At 48.2% G+C, this 21,631-nt stretch overlaps 1 protein-coding gene across 1 annotated transcript in view; it reads right to left on the reverse strand.

The window, feature by feature from the left end:
• CA6 (carbonic anhydrase 6) overlaps positions 1-19,994 on the reverse strand; it is a 28,490-nt gene extending 8,496 nt beyond the window's left edge. The window contains exons 1-5 of the mRNA XM_065421138.1: positions 19,961-19,994; positions 17,375-17,557; positions 9,399-9,547; positions 7,214-7,309; positions 1,178-1,244 (exon numbers count right to left, since the gene is read on the reverse strand). Coding sequence (XP_065277210.1) covers positions 1,178-1,244; positions 7,214-7,309; positions 9,399-9,547; positions 17,375-17,447 — 385 coding nt within the window. The 5' untranslated portion in view covers positions 17,448-17,557; positions 19,961-19,994. The remainder of the gene's footprint in view (positions 1-1,177; positions 1,245-7,213; positions 7,310-9,398; positions 9,548-17,374; positions 17,558-19,960) is intronic.
• Positions 19,995-21,631: the final 1,637 nt, after the last annotated feature.

Consider the following 21,631-nt stretch of genomic DNA (forward strand, 5'->3'; position numbering starts at 1 on the left):
GTGGGGCTAGAGTCTATATGTGCTACTATAATAGAGATAAATAACAATAATCATACTCGATAAGCTGATTTAATAACCCTTTTCCTGCTCTAGGCACTTTGAAAATAAAAACCACTTTATATAAGGGCCAGGTATTAAGAAGAAGAATATTTTTTATGATTCTAGACACTCCAAGTTCCCTATGGAATTTGCCCTATACATAATGCAATGGTGGGTTTTGTGGACTGAGAACCAGTTTGGTGTTCACTAGAAAGACCTGATTACACAGGTGAGTTCACCTGTCCATGGGAATCAGCTCAGGAAATCCCAGGGCAGCCCCAAACCAACAGCCCAGCATATTGTGTTAATACGGGGTTGCTGTAGTGGTTTTTTGTTTGTTTGTTTTTTGCGAGACTATTTTTTTCGATGTAGCAAGCTCTGGTGGAGGCAGGAAGAGGTCCCTCCCTTTAACAGGATGTCATGGCTTGCTTAAGAATGGAAGGATGATTCTGCAATCAGCACCATTGTTTCCTCCATGTGTGGGGAAGGAGAGATGCTGCAGAGGTGTGCATCGGGGTATGGCTGAAGTTACCTAGTTATTTAACTGCAACTTGATATATACCGGTAATTTGTTTTTAAAAAAATGCAGCAAGCTGCCTACTAGCCTCCCCCCCTTCTCCCAGTAACAACTGCAGGGTCCAGCAAAGCCCATGGATCCCAATGAGCTAATGCATGGGGCACCTGTGGGGCTGGTAAATTACAACTGAAAGGGAAAGTCCCCATCAGCTTTGGACCTCTGGCTGGATCAGTAACAGACCTGGGTCCTGTCATGCACGACAAGGAAGAACATGTTAAGTTCTGATAGCGATATGTGACCTTTGGCTCATGAGACATCTGACCTTGCAATGGTCACTGCATCTTAAACCCAGGCAAATAATAATCCCAGTCTCCCATGCAATGGTCACTGCATCTTAAACCCAGGCAAATAATAATCCCAGTCTCCCATGCCATTCACCAACCAGGCCAAGATCTATCTGACCTTATCCATGAGAATGAAACAGAGCTTCCCAGTGAGCTCACCTGCCCTGCCCTGCCCTCTCTCCCCTTGGGCTGTCTCCCTTTCGGCCCAGATGTACCCAGCATTTACAAGTACTGACGTTTTGGGCAACAAGAATGGAGAGGGGTGCCAGGGACTTACCGGCAAACCTGATTTTGGCCAGGTTGGAAATGAATTCACTGTAGTAGGTGTTCTCAAAATTCCCATCCTAGAAAGAGAATAGGGCTTGATGAATAAAATATGTAAAAGTCAACCCAGCACCAGCTCTAGCTCAGTTCAGCATGTGAGATTCACTGAGGCAGGAGCTCACACAGCCAAATACTGGCGCTGGATTTCTTCAGGGACTGGATATTTTCATGAGTAATAACCACACTTGTCATTATGGATCCTCAAGCTAGAAGCCTGCACTGAATTGCACAAGAGTGCTGGAGCCTTAGAGGGTGCAGGGCTCCTCCCACGTGTCCTCCTCTTACATACACACTAAAGCATCCTAGTGCTCTCTTGTGTGTTAGATGGGGGAAACTGAGGCACAGAGATACTAAGGCTGACATTTTAAAACTTTGGGCATGTAAAGTTGGGCACCAAAGTCTGTATTTAGGCATCTAAATAACTGGCTTGATTGTCAGGTCCCACTGACTTCCATAAGATTTGTGGGTGCTCAGCACCTCTGACAATCAAGCCAGTTATGACTCAGGAAGTGTCTCAGTAGTGAGTTAGATGCCCAATGTTAAGCAACCACATCCTGAAAATTTGGGCCTAAGGTCCTATACTTTTTTTGGCCCTAAATGAGTCCCCTAAGCTCAGTGTATGAGCTGGGAGTAGAACTCACAAGTCCTGCCCCTTCTGGCCCCACTGCTCTAAGCACTAGACCATACTGTCCTCCCAGTGCTAGAAACAGAACCCAGCAATCCGGACTCAGTCCCTGCTGCTCTAACCACTAGACACTACTCCCCTCCCACAGCTGGGAAGAGAATCCAGGAGTCTTGATCCCCTCAGCCTCTGATCAATGCCTCTCATGAACTGCGAAGTGTGAGGAAGAGAGGGAGATGCCCTTTTTCAGTGCCTGGAAGCGTCTTGTCAGCAGGAGCTCTGGAATGGAGCAAGGTTATGCCTCTCTTTATCGCACCACAACGGGATCTCAACTGCCATGTCAAATCATCTCTCGCTAGGACTGCAGACCCCTGTCTGAAGCTTTTGTCAACACGAAGCAGCGCTCAGGCCTTTGAAATTAGCACGAAGCTCTCAAGCGGCTGGAGCCTGGAGGAGACGAACAATGCTCTGTTGCTGGCGGTGGGCAGCTGAGTTGTGCTTCCCAGAGCGAGAAAAGAGAGGGAGGGGTGACCCTTTCCCGGCAGAGAGCCAGACCTCTGAGTCCAGTTAGTAAGAGCGGTGAACATACAGACATTCAGCCACTTCCATGACCTAAAGCCGGTCACAGCACTCCTGCTCCTCCATTTGGGCTTCCCTGCCCCCACAGCAAATAGTTATTCTGTTATAATTTCTTCCTATTACAATAACACCTAGAGGTAGGGTGACCAGATAGCAAGTGTGAAAAATCGGGACAGAGGGTGGGGGGTAATAGGCACCTATGTAAGAAAAAGCCCCAAATATCTGGACTGTCCCTATAAAATCGGGACATCTGGTCACCCTACCTAGAGGCCCCAAATCAGAGGGGTGCCCCATATGGGTGCTGGAACTAGGGATGCGGGGGGTGCTACAGCACCCCCTGACTTGAAATGGTTTCCAGCATAGACAGAGTTTACAGTTTGGGTCAATGGGTCTCAGCACCCTCACTATACAAATGGTTCCAGTGCCCCTGGTGCCCCATGGTACAAGATGCTGTATATACATCTAGCAGGAGATGCTCCTTGCCACAAAGACCTTGTAGTCTAAACAGACCAGAGAGACGACAGGTGGGCGAAAGGGAGTGTTATTATTGGTCCCAGTTTACAGATGAGGAGACTGAGGGCCAGGCAGCTGATTTCAATGAAAGCTAGGAGCCTAAATACCATTGAGAATCTGAGGCTAAATGACTTGCCCACGGTCACCCATGGAGTTTGTGGCAGAGCTGGCCTGGGAGTTGAGCCCAACTCTCCTGTATCCCATCCCCATTCCCTAAATGAGCATCCCTCCTCACTATTATTATTTACCAGTAACGTTTCTTTTCGGTCATTCATCCAGCTCTGCTGCTTCTATTCTGTTTGTCTCGATGCTGCTCCTCCTCCCCTCTCTCACATCCATGTGCCTGCGGGGCCCTTGCTTTACCTACTAACATCTGCCACTTTGCAGCTTTCCCCCAGGGCTTGTACTATGTGCTTGTCCAGCTTAGTCTGCAAGGGTGTGGGTAGAGTGGTAGGGGTAGGGTATCAGCTCACCTCCCCCCGCTCCTGGGCTAGGACACCCTCCCTTAAACAGCTCTGATCTCAGACTCTTGCTCTTTGTACCAGCGGGAGCTGCCCGTAGTACGGAGCCCATACACGTGGCAGAAGGGAGCTGCTGGCCAGAGGAGCCTGGGCCTTCAAAATAATCTCAGATGGGGACAGGACCCCTCCAAGGACCATGAAAGGCTGAGCCTCATCATGGTCCACAGGCGTGTTTCACCTCTCTCCGCTCCCCCCCCCAGCAAAGAGAAGAGGCCATAAGAGGAAAAATTTACTCATCCTCCAGAGCAGGCAAAGGAGTCGGACCCTGTCTGCAATGGAAGCAGTGTGGTTCTGCGACATGAGGAGAGGGCAGTGCATGAGGGTGGCACAGGGAGCGCTAATCCCATGCATTCCCCGGAGCCAGGTTCCAAGGGGCTCACTCTGTGCAATACATTAGGCACATCCACCAGTCATGTGCCCCAGGCTACTCCAGACTGGAAGCCTGAGCCAGGGAGGAGTTGCTACCCTCTGAGCAGGGAAAGATCAGCCCCTGGCTGCTCCGGCAATGCGCTGGGGAGAGGATTGGGGGTTTGATGCACTAAGTAAACATGCTGAACAAAGGAAAGAGAGGCATACGCTTTTTTTGGTATAGAACTGCCAGTGTGACCAGGGAGGGAGTGACTGGTTGTCATTCCATGAGAGTCCGGGTGTCACTTTCTAGCTGGGGGAATTTGTGCTCAAGGTCTTCGGGGGGAAAAAATGGAGCTGAGCTTTTTTTACAATGGGAGGAAAAAGCAAATTTAAATTAATAAAGGGTCAGGATGGCTCCGGAGATTGGTGATAGACTATGAAGACTTCACCATTAATGTGGCTGGTTCAGATTCATCCACAGTGGCCATTTCGGGAGTGTTTGGTAGCCTGTGTGACATGAAGTTAGTGGGTCTCTGCCCAGTTCCAGGGGGCAGGTGTCTACATCACAAAAACGACTGCCAATAACTGGCCACCTCGTCTGGCAGCATCAGCAGCTGGCTGGTCCACAGAGAAGAGCTGGATGTCAGCCTCACCTGTAACTCAGCCAGCTCTTCTCCCCAGGTGGGGAAAATAAAGGTCATATGACTGATAGATCACATGACCCACCAATCAGGTCAGGGGTAGATAAGTGAGAGGCATGAACAGAGAGACAAAGAACTGAGTTAGAGGTGTGGGAAGGTTGTTGTAAGATCTCCTGAAACAGCAGGGGAAGACTCCTTGCCAGCTGGTTTCCAAGATAGAGTAGAAGGCTGCATGATACCCTGCAAGGGGCCTTGGAGAGAGGGCTTGTGTTGGGAAGGCTTTGTTTTGAGTTTTCTCCTTTTGAAAGATCTTATTGACTACCTAGGTGAAACTGGTGGTGGAAAACTTAAAAGGGCTGTGGAGAAGCATTGTGTGAGCTCTGAAAGGAGGGCTGTATAATCCCCTAGCTAAGAAGGAAGGGTTTGGGCCTGGAAGGTCACTAGAAATTGTGTGGAAAGACTTAAAAATTTTGACCCCTAAAGTAGGGTTGCCAGGTGTCTGGTTTTTGGTGCTGTAGGGCTAAGGCAGGCTAGTCCCTACCTGTCCTGGCACTGTGCTCTGTCCTGGAAGCAGTCAGCAGGTCCCTTTGTGGGTTGGGGGGACATGGGGCTCTGTGTGCTGACCCTGCCCTGAGCACCAGTTCTGCACTCCCATTGGCTGGGAACTGTGGCCAATTGGAGCTGGGGGGGTGATGCTTGCAGGCGAGAGCAGTGTGTGGTGCCTTCTGCCCTGCCCTGCCCTCTACCTCCCTCCCCCCACATAGGAGCTAGACCTGTTGCTGGATGCTTCTGGGGTGCAGTGTGGAGCTAGGACATGCATGGAGCCTGTCTTAACCCTGCTATGCTGCTGACTGGAAGCTATCTGAGGTAACCCCCTGACCCAACCCTGAGCTCCAACCCCCCCAGCCCTGAGCCCCCCAAACCTGGAGCCCCCTCCTGCACCCCAAACTCCTCATCCCTGGCCCCAGCCCAGAGCACTCACCCCCTCCTGTACCCCAACCCCCTGCCTCAATCCACAGCCCCCTTCCACACTCTGAATGTCCTGGCTGTAGCCTGGAGCCCCCTCCTGCACCCCAAACACCTCATCACCAGCCCCACTCCAGAGCCTGCATCCCCAGGGGAGCCCTCATCCCCTCCTGCACCCCAACCCCCCAGCCCAGTGAGAGTGGGGGGAGAGTGAGTTACGGATGGAGGGGAAAGGTAATGAGCAGGGGGGTGGGGCCTCGGGGAAAGGGCAGGACAGTGCCTCGGTGAAAGGGCGTAGCTAGTGTGTTTGGTTTTGCATGATTAGAAAGTTGGCAACCCTACCCTGAAGGGAAGTCTTGCTTTAGGTAGTCTGGACTGTGGAAAGTTCATTTCCCACCTGGGTCTTCCTGGAAGGTGGGGTGCTTGAAAGGCCATCCCCTGCCATGAGGTAGAGCTAGGGAGAGGGTGTTCTGGCCACAGGCAGTCTCGGCAGAGAGGCCAATGACTGGGCCATGGGGAATGAATTCTTATTTCATTCCAAACAGGGCTCTGCCCAGAGCAGGGAAAAGGGGCACTTTGGGGGTGGGGGGAGCAGAACCTGCCATGTGTGTTCCGTGCCTAAATAGATTTAATTCCAAAACCTTTCAAATGCATGGAACTCTCACAAAAATCTTACTCTGGAAATATTTCCAAGCATGAAGCAGGGTCTCTGCAAGGACTCGGATCATGTTATTTCTGTTACCAGGCAGGTGAACTCCGTTGTGGTGACCATTCCAATTTGTGTTCCTTTGTGTTGGGTGCTGCAGAGCTGCCCCTGTGCCAATGTGCTTTTTGCTGTGGCGCTCATGTTGCTCTAGAGAATGGGGTGAGTGGATTTTTCTGCACCTGCTGGGGTTTACCCCCTGTCTCTGGAGACTCTAGCCCACTCCTGCGCTCAGTGACAGTCTAACAAATAGTTCAGAAGAACAACCTTGGCATGTCCTGTGGATGGTAACTCTTAATGTCCATTCCCATCCTTCACAAAAGCCCTCCTGGCCAAACTGAGCTTCTGGTGGTGTTCTCTGTCCGCCTTCGACCGCTGCATGAGCTGAGGGGTGATGACCCATCTCAGTAGTGTTCTGCAGTCGGTGACCCTTGAAAAGCCTAACCTACAGCAAGCATAAGGAATGTCTATAGCAAGCACCTTCCACCACCATTGTGGTCCAGAAAATAGTGCACTGGACTAGGGTAGGAGATCTGGATTCTCTCCCTCTCCCTGCAACTCTGTCTTCTAACTGCTACTACCCTTGAGCATGTCCTTTCACCTCCCTGTGCCCCTGTATCCCCTTGTCTGGTCAATCTGCAAGGACGGGGCGGTCTTACTATGTGTTCGTACAGTGCCTTGCCCAATGGGGCTCTGCACTGGTTGGTGTTGTGTTCACAGCATGCATGCAGAAATCGGATGGAAACCTAAATACTCCTCTTGGAAGGCTGCAGTGTCACTCTGCTCTATTCCTTAGCATTCAGAATTACACAAGCACCCCAAAATGGGGAGAGAACAGGCTTGCTCCCTAAGGCAGAGGGGCACAATTCACCCCACCTAGCTTTAAGCTGGTTCTTTCCAGATTGACTCCGATCAGAGCCCCCCTAGCCTGCAAGCTAGTTCTTACCCTTGTTCTTAAAGTGACCGCCTACAATTCCAACAAATACACTTCAGTTAGGCCCGCTACATGTTACTGCAGTACTATTACTACTACTAATGATGTCCCATACCTACTCACCAACCTGTTCCCTCTCCCTGTAGAGCTACAACCTACCACATAGAGGAAAGCAAGCACTGCCAGCCCGTTCAGCTTGTCTTTTGCCTCTTCAAAACTGGAGTAGTTGCCGGAGTTGTAATGGACAATGTGCAGCTGTGGGGAACAAGACAAGGTCAGTCAGAGGCTGGGGACTTGTGGTTTTGCTGCCTCCAGCTCTTGAAATAATAGTCTCAGACTGAAGGGATAGCCAGTGCCCAACCGTCTCCTGGTCCTGCTGACCTGAATGCAGACACCCAAGGCTTCGGCAACATGGGTATGGGAAAATATTTTAGGACCAAATTTCTATCCTCTGTGACACTTAAACATTTAGGGCCAAATTCTTCATCACAAACCTGTGTTCGATTGGGATTGTGCAGGTGTGACTAAAGCAGGAGCATGGCCCACAGTAGCTGGTGTGTTGGACTTAGATACTTTGGGTTCTAATCCTGGCTCTGCAACTGACCTGCTTTGTGACCTTGGCCAAGTCATTTAATCTCTTTCTTTAGAATGCAAAGCCTTCAGGGTAGGGACTGACTCTTACTGTGTTTGTACAGCACCTAGCATAGTAGGTCCCTCCTCACATTTGGGGCCTTTATGTGCTAGTGCAATGCCCACTTTCCTCCTCTTCCTTAAAGCTACTAGCTGCAGCTAGGGTCCCACCATTGACCTTTAATGCAAGGAGACCTTTCTGTGCTTGCTGCCTGTGGAGCTGAGGCTCGTGAACAGATGCTGAAGAGAGTCCTTGTGCAGCAGCAAACCGTGGTTTTGCAAAGGTGGTTTGGCCTGAGGGCTGACCAAAGAGCCAATAACTCTGTATTACTAGTAATCGGGATTCCCTCCTGGTTTTTAAAAGTAGGAAGGAAAAACATCTGATGCCTCTTCTTGCAATGATTGCAATTAAAGAGCAGTTGGAGAAAACAAATGTTACGGGCCTGATCCAAACCCCCTTGGCTGCCATGAGCATTGTTTTTCCTTTTCATTTAATTGTGTTCAGGATCAGGCCTAATATAAGGAAAAAATTAAAATGTATTAACGTATCCCTGAGCTCCTATTAAACTGCCTTTGCTAACTCCGCAGCTGCAAGCATCAGACGGGGGAAAGCATTTGCCATCCCTGTTGCTTTCTGAGGGATGGCCCTTTGCTGCACATGATCTTGTCTGCCAAGGCTTGGCAGCTCCCTTTTGTGAACTGGGCTGTAACAGAATGGGCCCTGGGGCAAACAGCTAAGATGGAGATTAATTCTAGCTCTGTATTTCTCCCCCACCCCCACCCCCCCCCAAACACATCACAATGCATGTGGTGAACTTTGGCCTGCCACTGTAAGCAAAGAGCAACCATGCGGAAGACAGTGGATAAAGCACTCGGGGAACTTTTGACAGTCAAGGGCTGGAGTCTTATTTCTAAACAACATGGAAGAGCCTTGGCTAGTGGAACAACAGAGATTTTCACCCCTCTCTCTCTCTATTCTTGCTAGTACTTCCTTCTAATAACCCCCTCCTCAGTCAATTAGTCTGTTTCTTTGGCAATGGCTGCAACCGAACAGCCTGATCAGACTCGAACATCAAACTATAGGGGCTTCTGCCCAGGGCTGGCTCCAGCGGCGATCAGCGGCACTTCGGCGGCAGCTCTACCGCTGCCGCTTCATTCTTCGGCGGCAAGTCCTTCCCTCCGAGAGGGACTGAAGGACCCGCCGCTGAAGACCCAGATGTACCGCCCCTTCCCAGGCAGCTGCTTGCTGCGCTGGTGCCTGGAGCTGGCCCCGCTCCTGCCTCCATCTCTCTGTTGCCCATAGCATGCAGGGATGGAACCTGGCCAGAAATAAGGCATGGCCCAAATTTTGCTGCTTGTTGTGCCTTAATTTTCTACCTCCTTTGCACCCATCTGGACAGGATGGGTGTAAAATGCACCATCTCAGAATCCTCCTCTCGCTCACATCAGTGGTAGCATTTTACATCCACTTTGCATTCTCCTCTAACGAGGGGAGGTGACTACCCAAGGTGGTGGCAAATCAGGCCCATGGACTTCAGTGGAGTTGCTCCAGATTTCTAGCCCCCTACACTTAAAGCAATTCACAGGGAGCTGTTTGCCAACAGAGGTTTTCTTTTAACATGGGATTTTCCTGCATATTTTTTTTTTCCACGAGGGGGAAGAAGGCAACCCCTTCCTTTATGAGGACGACGCATGTCTCCCCTTAAACAGGTACCTCCGCAAAGTATCTCATTCCATCCACTGTGTGTTCAGAGCCGCTGGTCTCCAGGTCCAGCCCGCCCCAATGCAGGTGCATCTGGACAGCGGTGAAGAGGCTTGGGAGCCCTTTGGTGATGCGCATGGTGGGTGGTAAATCAATCTGGACTGCAAGACAGGAGAAAAAGATGACATGAGATTAACAGAAATGGATGCAGCTGGTCCTGATGCTGCAAATACTTAATACGGTGCATAAGGCTTAGTGGGGAGAGCAGTTCCACTGAATTCAATGGGGCTGCTCCTGTTGGTGGGGTTATCTCCCTAGCCTCTGTTTAGGAAAGCACTTACGCATGTGAGTACTCCTAGTGAGGTCAGTGGGATATCAATGCTTAGGGTTAGGCAGGTGGTTAAGTTATTTCCTGATCTGGGGCCTGTGCTCTGTAGTGGGTGTTTGCAAGGTCAGCCACGCTGAATGCTGGCATGTCCAGAGCAGCCTTCGCATGAGGAGAAAGCGTGACTTTAGGCATGCTGGTTTGTATGATCTCTGTAGATGGGTTTAACTGATCTAACGACTGCCTCTTGTGGCTGGGATCCTGGGGCCTGAACTCTGAATCTCTTTTCTAAAGCAAAACTGTTTAAGGTCAGATAATCAATGTTGCACACTGAATGAGTGTGAGATGGAGCTGCACACTCTGGTGCATCTGCAAACTACAGTTGGACACTGAGTTGAACACACCTGACATAAATCTGTACGTGTCTGACTTTTTCTGCAATGCTCCAGAATGGGAGGAGAGTAGATTAAGCATGCACATGTCACACAAGTGCAATTTTCAAAGGGTGATCGTATGAGCATCTTCAGTTCCACCCAGACAATGTTCAGTGAATGAAAATCACAACTGATTTTAATATGTTAGATCCAATGAGTGCAGAAAGGATTATAGCAGATTTCTCTAATTGCTTATTGGTGGCTAAAACCTCTCTAAGGGCTTAGAGTAGAAATAGCATGATGAGGTGAACATACCCCATCCATGACTGGTAAGGAAAGGGAGTGATACACCATCCCAAACAGGGCCTTATTGGAATAACCTGGGAGGTACAGCATCACTTCTAAAGGCCCCTCCCCCAGCCTAGCAGGAAGGACTACTGGACCCGGGTTCCCAATGATTACTTGAGGCAACTAATAAAAAACAGGGTTGGGAGTGATGGTGAGAGGTTCAAAATGAGGGATCCAGATGGGGACACCGAGCTGAGGACCCCGGACAGCACCCACTGCTCCTCAAAGGCGTCTAGGGAGCCAGCGGACGCTGCCCCGTGGAACTCTGCCTGGAGGCGTGAGACTAGGGAAGACTGGAAATAGGCCCCCGCAGTCCCAGAGCACCCCCTCGTCCAGCATCCTCCTCCTGGTGTTGTAGATGGTGACCTTGGCCAGGGCCAGGAGGAGGTTGACTAGGAGGTCTCGTGACTTTGTGGGGCCACGCAGGGCCAGCTCCAGGCACCAGCTTAACAAGCAGGTGCTTGGGGCGGCCAAGGGAGAGGGGCGGCACCTGCGGCAATTCGGGGGCAGCAGGTCCCTCACTCCCTCTAGGAGCGAAGGACCTGCCGCTGAACTGCCGCCGCCGATCACGGCTTTTTTTTTTTTTTTTTTTTTTTTTTGCTTGGGGCGGCAGAAATGCTGGAGCTGGCCCTGGGGCCACGGATAGGGTGTGCAAAAATGAACAGGTGTGGGGGAAAAGTACACCCAGAACCTCAGCAAGAGATTCTGGAGGAGCCAGTATAGGGGCCGCAACCTGGCGCATTCAAGGTAGGCGTGCGCCAGGTTCTTCCTCACGCCGCAGAAGGGGCAGGCCTCGGGAATGGGGGTGAATCGCGCCAGATACACGCCTGTGCTCACGGCTCCGTGAAGGTGCTTCTAACCGATGTCCCCGGCAGGCCATGGGCCAAGCTGGAATAGAGGCTGGCCCACCAGGGCTTCTCACCCTCTACAGGTGGAAGATAGTCCTGCCATTTGGTGTCGGGATGGGACACAAGGGTGAGGAAATGCAATGTGTGGCGCACGAGCGTGTACAGTTGATCCCTAGGCGTGGTTCGAAAGTGGACCGGCTGCAAGGTACACAGGGAAACGACTCTGACCTATGCTACGTTGTTGACAAGCCTAATTAGTGACATGCACTTGATCTTCTGGAAACAAATGACCTAAATTAGCACCTGAGAGGGAACTTGAGAGTATGGAGCCGCAAACTATACCTACCTGACACCTGGAGCTCTCTGGAGCTGCTTGGTGCCAGCCCATGCAGGGCTGTGGCTGTCTGACGTATGCCTTATGTTTCTATTTGGTTTCTCAGAAAGGTCTTATCATAACTAGGGTGACTCTTTGGCTTAAAAAAAAAAAAAAAATTGTAACCCCTAGATGATAAATCCTTCTGCCCCACCAACTTCTCAATGGTAGGGTTGCTGTATCTAGAAATCCCATTGGGCAGGTTCTTCACCTGGCACTAATAATAAATTAATACCTGGCACTTACACAGGGCTTTTCATCTCAGTGCTCTTCAGGTTAACCTCTTTATCTCCATTTTACAGATGCGGAAACTGAGGCACAGAGAAATGCACTGACTTGCCCAAGGTCACACAACAAGAAAAGGGCTTGTCCAACCTATTACAGCAATCGCCAGGCTCAGTGGACATCATCCCATAAGGACATGCAGGAATGAGGTAATTATTCTGGCTTGGATCACACAGGTGAGGAAGGTTTCAGAGTGGTAGCTGTGTTAGTCTGTATCAGCAAAAAGAACGAGGAGTACTTGTGGCACCTTAGAGACTAACAAATTTATTTGGGTATAAGCTTTCGTGGGCTAAAACCCACTTCTTCGGATGCATGCAGTGGCAAATACAGTAGGAAGATTTCATGTTCTGTGTGTATATACACACCTTCCTACTGTATTTGCCACTGCATGCATCCGAAGAAGTGGGTTTTAGCCCACGAAAGCTTATGCCCAAATAAATTTTAGTCTCTAAGGTGCCACAAGCACTCTTCGTTCTTTTTACAGGTGAGGAAGTTTGCAAAGATGATTTTAGACCCTTGAAAGACAATTTATAGAGACAATTACACGACTCCTGCTGGTTGCTATTACAGCAAACATTATCTTTTTCAATGCAATATTCACCGAGATTCTATTCTGAGGAGTGCTAGTCCCAGGATATTTGCCTTCCTGCTGATGTAGTCAGACATGATATTCATAAAATGTACCCACGTCTCACCACCCCTAGACTGAACCCACAGAGGTAACGGGCTCATCATTCCTAACTGTAAATCAGGAGTTACCAAAAAAGTCCGTCCTTAAAAATGAACATGAGATGCCATCTATAATGCCATGTTCTGAATGCCTGAGGAGGAGGGTTCTTTTGTGCAGGAGCAATTTGCAGGCAGCCAAGTTGAAAACATGTTTCTTTACAACAGGCCCAAAAAGTCTACAGTGTACCATAAGCTACTACATTGCTTATTGTAAGGGCCCTACCAATTTCACAGCCATGACAAACACATCACGGACCATGAAATCTGGTCTCCCCGTGCAATCTGGTCTTGTGTGTTTTTTTTTTTTTACCCTATGCTATACAGATTTCACAGGGGAGGCCAGTGTTTCTCAAATTTTGGGTCCTGACCCAAAAGGGAGTTTCAGGGGATCACAAGGTTATTTTAGGGAGGTTGCAGTATTGCCACCCTCACTTCTGCAGAGCTGAGCGGCTGGAGAGCAGCAGCTGTTGGCTGGGCACCCAGCTCTGAAGGCGGTGACCTGCTAGCAGCAGTGCAGAAGATGGCATGGTATGGTATTGCTACCCTTACTTCTGCGCTGCTGCTGGCAGCAGCAGCACAGACATAAGGGTAGCAATACCGCAATCCCCTTACAAAAAACTCCTTTTTTGGGGTTAGGACCCCTACAATTACAACACTGTGAAATTTCAGATAGCTGAAATTTTTTTTAAATCTTATGACTGTGAAATTGACCAAAACAGACTGTGAACTTGGTAGGGCCACTTATTGTGTAGGTAGATGACTGTTTCATAATTAGGATTGTTTGCCTTACCAAACAGCTTACTGCAGTGTGTATGCTCTGCAAAACACTGGCTGTGAACCTCATGCCAAGGATCATTCCTGTTCAGGGTGCTTTGAGAATGTACTGCAGACAGCATGAAAACAGAAGGCCTGATTATCTCTGCTGCTTTGCACCTTTGTTTTATACTGCCCTACATCACTGTAAGATGGGAGCTGATGGTATGCACTGTGTAACTTGTACCACTGCCTTCTACTGGCTGAAAGGTCAGAGCAGTGTGCAATTATGACAATGTTACGCTCTAGGAACTGGTCTCCAACAAGGGCAAACATCTAACACTGCTACTATCACTAGCTAATGGAGATTCGCTTTTAGCCTACATTAAATAAATTGCTCTTTAAACCTCAATGGAATAGGCTAATAGGATTTAAGAAAAGTACTTGGAATTGTGTGGGAACTAAAATGTACCATGTGCTCTGAGAGGAAGTTCCAGAGATGCTTGGAATTTGACCAATGTGAGCTTCAATCCTTCCAGTTCTGAGCACCCTCAACTCACATTTTTCAGCTTCATGCAGGATCAGTCCTTTAAAAACCAAAGAGCCAAATGCTGCAATCTTTACTGAAGGTTTAATCATAGAATATCAGGGTTGGAAGGGACCTCAGGCAGTCATCTAGTCCAACCCCCTGCTCAAAGCAGGACCAATCCCCAGACAGATTTTTGCCCCAGATCCCTAAATGGCCCCCTCAAGGATTGAACTCACAACCCTGGGTTTAGCAGGCCAATGCCATCCAAACAAAACATTTCACCTCTTTCTAATTTTTTTCTCTAAACTAGTCCCTGAATTCAACCCAAGTTCAAAAATCTTTTTGTCCATCAACCTAAAACTAGTTTTATCCCCCCCCCAAAAAAAACTTTTTGTCTGACAAACTTTACCCTACTCTAGTGCAAAGAACCTGCTAAACATCGTCACTCCCATCAGCTTAAGATGTGCAGAACCTCTCCTGCTGTGGCCCACTTGGGGCTTGTCTACACTTGAAATGCGAGAGCAGCAAAGCTGCAGCCTGCAGCAGTGTTTCAAGTGTAGACAAGGCCTTGGAGGCAGTAGGTAGATGTCTACGCAAGGGATGGGGTGGGGTTAGGTTGGGTTAACTACATTGCTTAGGGGCATGCACTTTTCACACTCCTAAGCAACATAGCTGGGTTGACTCTACTTTGAGTGTAGACCTGGCTTGAGGCTCTTGCTTGAGAGCACTATAATGAGTCTTTTCCCGCTCCCCATGAAGTCTGTAGCAAAATTCTGCTTGACTACAATACAGCTGTGCATAAGGACTCCGGGATTTAGCTCACGTTCCTTATTAAAATGGGCCTGGCTGGCAAGTCAGTAGTTCGATGTTAACGAGAGTGTAGGAAAATGGTGAGAGCCCTGAAAGATAAAGCTGCAAGAATTAATTTGCAGGTAGTGGAGCAGATAACACTGACCCCAGAAGCCTCAAGTGAACGGTTGGGCGTAAGTGTGATAAATAGGCATTCTTAACCATTATGATTCTTAGAGGTACAACTAGAGCGGTCTCGCTCAGGAGACAGTATGTTTCACCACTTGTGTCCCTCCCCTGCATCTGTCCCTTCTCCCTGTGCAGATGGAGTGAAGGAATATCCATTTGGAATAAGATCTTCCACAGAAGATGGGGTATCTCTTATCTTCCAGCTGCCTTTGATGGAAGACTGAAATATCTCTCCCCCCGCCCCCAATGCCAGGAAATGCTTTACTGAGGGATGCATCATTTAGGTAGGATGTTGCAGAGGGCTAGGAGCCAGGAACTCCCAAATTCTAAGCCAGCTCTGACTCACCAAGGGGCCTCAAGCAACTCACATAGGTCCAGACACCTCAAAGGTAGGCAGGCATGCACCTAACTCTGACATCAAGCCCCTCAGGGTTTCTATCCTGTAAAACAAGGCTGATATTACTTGCCAACCTCACAGGAGGGTTGTTGTGTGAATTACTTTAAGGGTTTTTAGAAGTGGTTTTGAAAACAGGTGGTCTGATTTCCCCTTTCACTCCTGGTACCTTGTCATTTATGTCTGTGCACAGAGGTTGCAAATCATCCCCTATGTGAGTGCAGAATTCTATTTTACACTCACCTGGCACAGGAGCAAATGATGACTCTGCAAAGCCAGGGAGAAGCAGGCCCAAAATGCAAGGTTTTGTAGTTCTAATACTCGTATACACGAACAAAATGCCAGTGTATCATGCTGAATCTGCCCTCTATCCCTCTTCTCCTTCTCTCTCTCCCCCCCAACCAATGTCTCATAGAGAAATGCAAATAGACTCTTCTTTCTCTTGATTGTATGTGTTGCTGACAGGCTTTTCCAGCAGTTTGGGGAAATCGGCAAAATTAGGAGACCAGAATGAGATGACAAAGCGGGAAACTGAAATAAGCAAGATCAGGACAGTGGAGCTCGGAAAAACAACCTTGTCTGAGAGTAGGATTTCTGTCAGCTAAAAATATTCCCCACATGTTAATTGGTTTTCTGCACACATGTGCCCTGAATAACTCTCTCTAAAAGTATCTGCTCAGCAAGGAGAGAGACTCTCTCCCCTCACTGGCAGGAATCCATGCTGCTGCCAACCAGCTAATTCATGGCACATGCCTGCTACCTAGCCTACCAGAAAAGGGATGCAGGGTGTGATGGGCCAATAATGGGATGACTAGCCATGGCAAGATGCCAATGCATATGCCAGGGAATATGTGACAAAGTTCTGCTCTACCAATGTGCGAGTGGGGTTTTAAGCATACACTGACGATACTGTAATAATGAATCCATCCTACTTGGCAACATTTGAAATGTAAGGGCATGTATTCCAGGCCGGCCGTATTTACTATTTAAAGGTGGAACAGTGTGTGATTAGGGTGATCCCCACTAATGAATATCTATACCCTAGGGAGGGTTTTCTATCTCTTCCCATGAACAAATCACAAACATTGGGCCCAATCCTGCAGATATGATACTGGGACTGGAGAAAGAGGGTCAGTTTTCAGGAGGGACTTTGCTGGGTGTGACATCTGGCCTTCAGGAATGGAAGGCAACTGGCCAGGCTACTACTGGACAAACGGGCCTCTCTACGGTAACGTTGGACTATCTGCACACTCGGTAAAGATCTATTCCCTACACCTGCCCGCCTGCTGCATCGCTTCTTGCATTGAAAGAGACAGCATGGGGTAAAATTCACCCCTTTGCACTGGAGGAGGCCAAGGCTTCAGCACCACTTGAGTCCCTGTGAAGCCTACAACAGATAGGCCTCGGCAAGGGGTGAATTTCGCCCAACAGCTGCTTGGCACCTGGCATAGAGCCTACTGTTCCCTACCTAATGGGAATTAATGGCCAAACCCTCGTAATTGCCAGTGCAGCCCATGGGGGTTGTAGGGTTCAGCACCTCTTGGGATCAGGCCAAGAGGTCTAAAGTTCTGCTGTTGACTCCAGGGGGAGCAGGACTGGGCCATAGTGACTGTCTAGGTCATTCCATGAGGTAGTAAAGGTGAAAATCCCAAGGCCTGTTCTCAGTTTCCAGGTAATTCTACAGCCTCTGGTTAGGGTTAGATGTAGTGTCAATTGTCCATGGCTATGGAAGGAGAGATGCTCCAGTCCCTGCTTGGGTGAGGAAGGGTGTCCCTAGCCTCTGTTTGTCAGAGGGTGGAGATAGGTGGCAGGAGAGAGATCACTTGATCATTGCCTGTTGGGTTCACTCCCTCTGGCGCACCTGGCATTGGCCACTGTCGGTAGACTGGATACTGGGCTAGATGGATCTTTGGCTTGACCCAGTACAGCCATTCTTATGTTCTGTATTGAGGCGGTAACCTGCCACCCTCCTGAGATTAGCAGTGATGTCACAGCCCTGTTGCCCTCCTCTTTGGGGCAGGGAAGGTAGTTGGACAAGCCCCTGCTGCTTACCTGAGTGCCCGTTGTTGGTCATGGTGAAGTTCCCCTGCAAGGGTCCATCGTAACCACTCAGCTCGAGCTCCATCAGCTGCGGGTTGTACCTCACTTTCCTCTTCTGAATGTCAATGGGGGACTGGTGCTTGCCAGCGCAGGCTGCAAAGTGCTTTCCCCAGTGCACTTCATCCAGCTCTCCTGCTGCAAGGCCAAGGAGAAGCAGTGCAGGCTCTTACAAAGCGGCATGAGTGCTGCTGGCTCATTGGCGATGAGTTGTTCCTTGCTCAGCAGCAGGGCCGCAGAGCATCCCCCTCTGATTATTATAACGCCAGGAACTGCGTGCCTGAAAGGCTGATCTACCTTCCCTAGTGTGACAATATGCATCATTCTGGCTGCATGACAACTGCACCACCAGGCAGGAAACCTGCCTCCCCTAATATCCCATCTCTACTAATGGCTGGAGGCTGAACCTGTATTGAAATAGAAGTGGTGTTTATACAGACCGTGATGTTTATAGCTATTCCAGGGGCCAGAGGCATGAAGTCTGGGTTCTTCTACAATGAAAGCTGTGAACAGCGCTAAGCCAATTGTCTCAGGCCTTGTCTACACCCAGCCGCTAGTTTGGCGGCTGGGAATCGAAGTTCCGGGTTCGATTTATCGCGTCTGGTCTGGACGCGATAAATCGATCCCGGAAGCGCTCGCCGTCGACTGCGGTACTCCAGCTCGGCGAGAGGAGTACCGCGGAGTCGACGGGGAGCCTGCCTGCCGCGTGTGGACCGCATCTGAACCGCGGTAAGTTCGAACTAAGGTATGTCGACTTCAGCTACGTTATTCACGTAGCTGGAGTTGCGTACCTTAGTTCGAAGTTGGGGGTTAGTGTAGACCAGGCCTCAGTTTCTCGGAGGTGGGGGCCCACGGAGGATTGTCAGCAAATTCTTTTTTTTTTTTTTTTTTTTTTTTTTTTAAATTATATAGGCACTATCAAGGAAATAAGGAATGGAAAAGGAGAGAGGGTTTCAAATAAATTAAACCTCTTGCGTGTTTTTTTCCTAACTTTTGTCTAGTTTGCTGGCTAGAGCTTCTTTGGTCCCTTGAATGCTCTTTGCTAAGAAAGTAACTGGTCAATGCTTTACTAATAAGAATTGGCACTTTCAGTGCCACCTTTCATTTGAGGATAACAAACCGATTTATTCTCACTGATTAAACCATACACTACCTCTTTAGGGTAGGTAAATAATATTAATTCCTTTTTATACATTGGTAAACTGAGGCATGGGGGAGTTTAAGTGTCTTGTCACATTCGTGAGTCGGTCACAGATGTAGAAATAGAACCCAGGAGTCCTGGTTTGCCACTCATCTGCTCTAAATCACTAGCTAACATTCCCTCCCTTTTAATATATAAAGCAATAACATTTCCGCTTCAATTTCCACTTCAATTCAATCTAGGTATTTAACACCTTTCTTCCCCCCCCCCCCAACCCCAGTGCCATCCAAATAATTAAGCACTGCTTTAATCTTTGGAGGCTTTGCTCTCGCTGTACTGTTGTATTCAGGACTTTATGGCACTTTTATGTCCTCTGTCACTGCTCTGGCTTAGAATCAATATGGAAATCCATTCTTCCTTTTCCAGCAGTTCCCTTTGCCATTTATAGCACATTGATCTATTTCAGAGTCAGAATTTCAGAATACCACAGCCAAGGTAAAGCCTTAAGCTGTTGCTGAAATCTCCCCCTGAGAATTCAACAGTAGAGGGTGATGGCCTGGCTTTTTAACCATGTTTTTAAAAATCTTTTAATTGTTCAAAGCTATTTCAGCATCTGCCCAATGTTTTTCTATTTATTTATTATTACTGCATCGTTATAAACCTCTTTCAACATCTGAGACCTTTTCTTTTTTCATTTTACTTTGGGAAAGTCAGTTTTTGAAGGTACTGTAGTTTAATTCCCAGACATGCATCAGTGAGGTAATTGCACAGATGTTCAGGAGATGTTGGTGAAAAGATTTTTAAGATAATTGTTGTAAGCAGCCCAGTGTGCTAACTGCAATTTAAAAAAAAAAAATTTAAATCAAGAACTTTAGTTTCCCCCACTGTGGCAGCCTGCTTCCCAGCCTATTGAAATCTGTGGAAAGACTCCCACTGACTTCAACAGAATCAGATTCTGAAAAGAACTAAGAATTAAGCAAAATTTCACGAGGGCAAATATGCAAACAAGCAGCCCCCTGCCTCTGTATCCATGTTCCGCAGGCTGTGAAAGTAAAATAGTGAGCAAGCAGTTATCTAAAGGGAAAGCTCTTCTTTTCTTTCCCGGCTCAGCAAAAGGTCAGCTTTTATTCTAAAGCCCTGTAAAGATTTTTCTCGTTGTTTGCAACCTATTGTTCTGTCTGACAATGTGTCCCAATCACACAAAGGAATCGAGAAGGTTGGCAGTGAAAAGAACCATGTTTAAGATACACGATCCTCAATGAAGTGAAATTAATTCGCTGCCATGTTTTTTTAATAGATAAGCTGAAAAGCCAAGCTTTAACTCCAACCACAGGTGACTGTGTTAGCAGCCTGGTGGAGCCAGCAGCATTTAAAAAGCAGTTGTTGCTTGTACTCATTACCTTTGTATGTCCAGTGTATTGTATGAGAGGCGCTGAGATGCACAAGGAGCAGGTGCAGCAAGGTGGCTGGAATCCTCATGGCTCTTGCAATGTCTGAAATCAGAACCGAGCTGGGCAATGCATTTCTTTGACAATCCCAGAAAGTGTAAATAACAATTTACTCAAAGTCCAGCCCTTCCACTATCTGTCCCATCCTTGCCCCCTCCCTCCTGAAACAATTGCCACAACCAGGGATATTTTACATGAGCTCCCAGCTACAAATGCTAAAAGCATTTTATTGATCTGCTCACAGAGGCTGCTAGTTCTAATGAAACAGAAGGTTACTCCACTAATGCCCTTGAGGTCACCTTTTGACATGCACCTGATCTATACTTTTCTGCCCACTTTTCCTGTCTGGCAGGGAAGTGAGCTTCCGTACAACAGTGCCTTGCAAATATTAACACTTAACGTTCTTCTGCCTCAGAGCTCAAAGCAGAGCCGTTTCGCAGAGTCTGAGGCAGAAAGAGGTTAAGGGACTAATTTTCAGAGGTACTGAGTATCCACAGCTATATTTGAAATCAATGGGACCTACAGGTACTCAACTCCCAGCAGTGGGGCCAGATTTTCCCCATTAAAATCTATGGGATGTGGGCACCAAACTGTTTTTGAAAATCCCACTAAGGTGTCTAGCTGCATTTTTAGGTGCCTCGATACTTTTAAAATCTGGCCTCAAGTGATTTGCCCAAGGTCACATAGCAAGTCAGTGGCAGAGCTGGGCATAGACCCCAGGTCTCCTGTCTGCCATGCTGCAGTCCTGTTCATTAGACTATGCTAATGTTGTAAGAACAACCTTGGCAACCTGCACCCCCTCCCTGCCTAATAAACCCCTACCACTAATATCCCCAAACCAAAATGAATAATAAAATCAGAGCCTCTTGCAAGAAGCGTTTTACCCCAAAAAGGGAGAAATGCCAGAGACTCCATGAAGTCCACTAAGTACTTTGCTATTGCAATGGATTTTACATTGAAGGTGCTTAGATACTATGGTAATTGCCAGATAGATCAATCATGTCAATAAAATCTCCAGTACTTCTAGCCCTCGCTGTCTCTGCCAGTTTCAATAATGTTCCGCTGCCTAGCAGTGATGACTTAAGAAAGCCACAGCTAAATAGGGTGACCAGATGTCCCGATTTTATAGGGACAGTCCCGATATTTGGGGTTTTTTCTTACATAGGCTCCTATTACCCCCCACTCCCTGTCCCGATTTTTCACACTTGCTGTCTGGTCATCCTACAGCTAAAACAGGTACGGGAGTTGCAGATTTCACTTAAACTTGGCTTTCTGGGGCTTGCATGAAGCTGAAGAATGGGAAATGCTGTTTTGTTTTTAATCTAATTGTTTGTCCATGAATGGTTAATTTTAAAAGGCCTTCCTGCTTCTTTATCCCACACAACGTGTGTTTAAAGTTTGGGAACTGCTGAACTATTGAGTTACTTAATCAGATGTGTACTCTCCCCCTCCCCCCGAAGACATTTATTCTGACAGCTGCACTGAACTGTGTAAGGACTGAACTAATCAAACATGTCCTGCAATGCATTTCATAATCCTTGTGTATCCAGTTGGGTAAATAGTCCTTGGAATTAGCTGAGGGAGAAATTTTAGGGGTTTATACCTGTTTACGCTCCAGAATTC

This window comes from Emys orbicularis, chromosome 22 (genome assembly GCF_028017835.1).
Source record: "Emys orbicularis isolate rEmyOrb1 chromosome 22, rEmyOrb1.hap1, whole genome shotgun sequence".
Taxonomy (NCBI): domain Eukaryota; kingdom Metazoa; phylum Chordata; order Testudines; family Emydidae; genus Emys; species Emys orbicularis.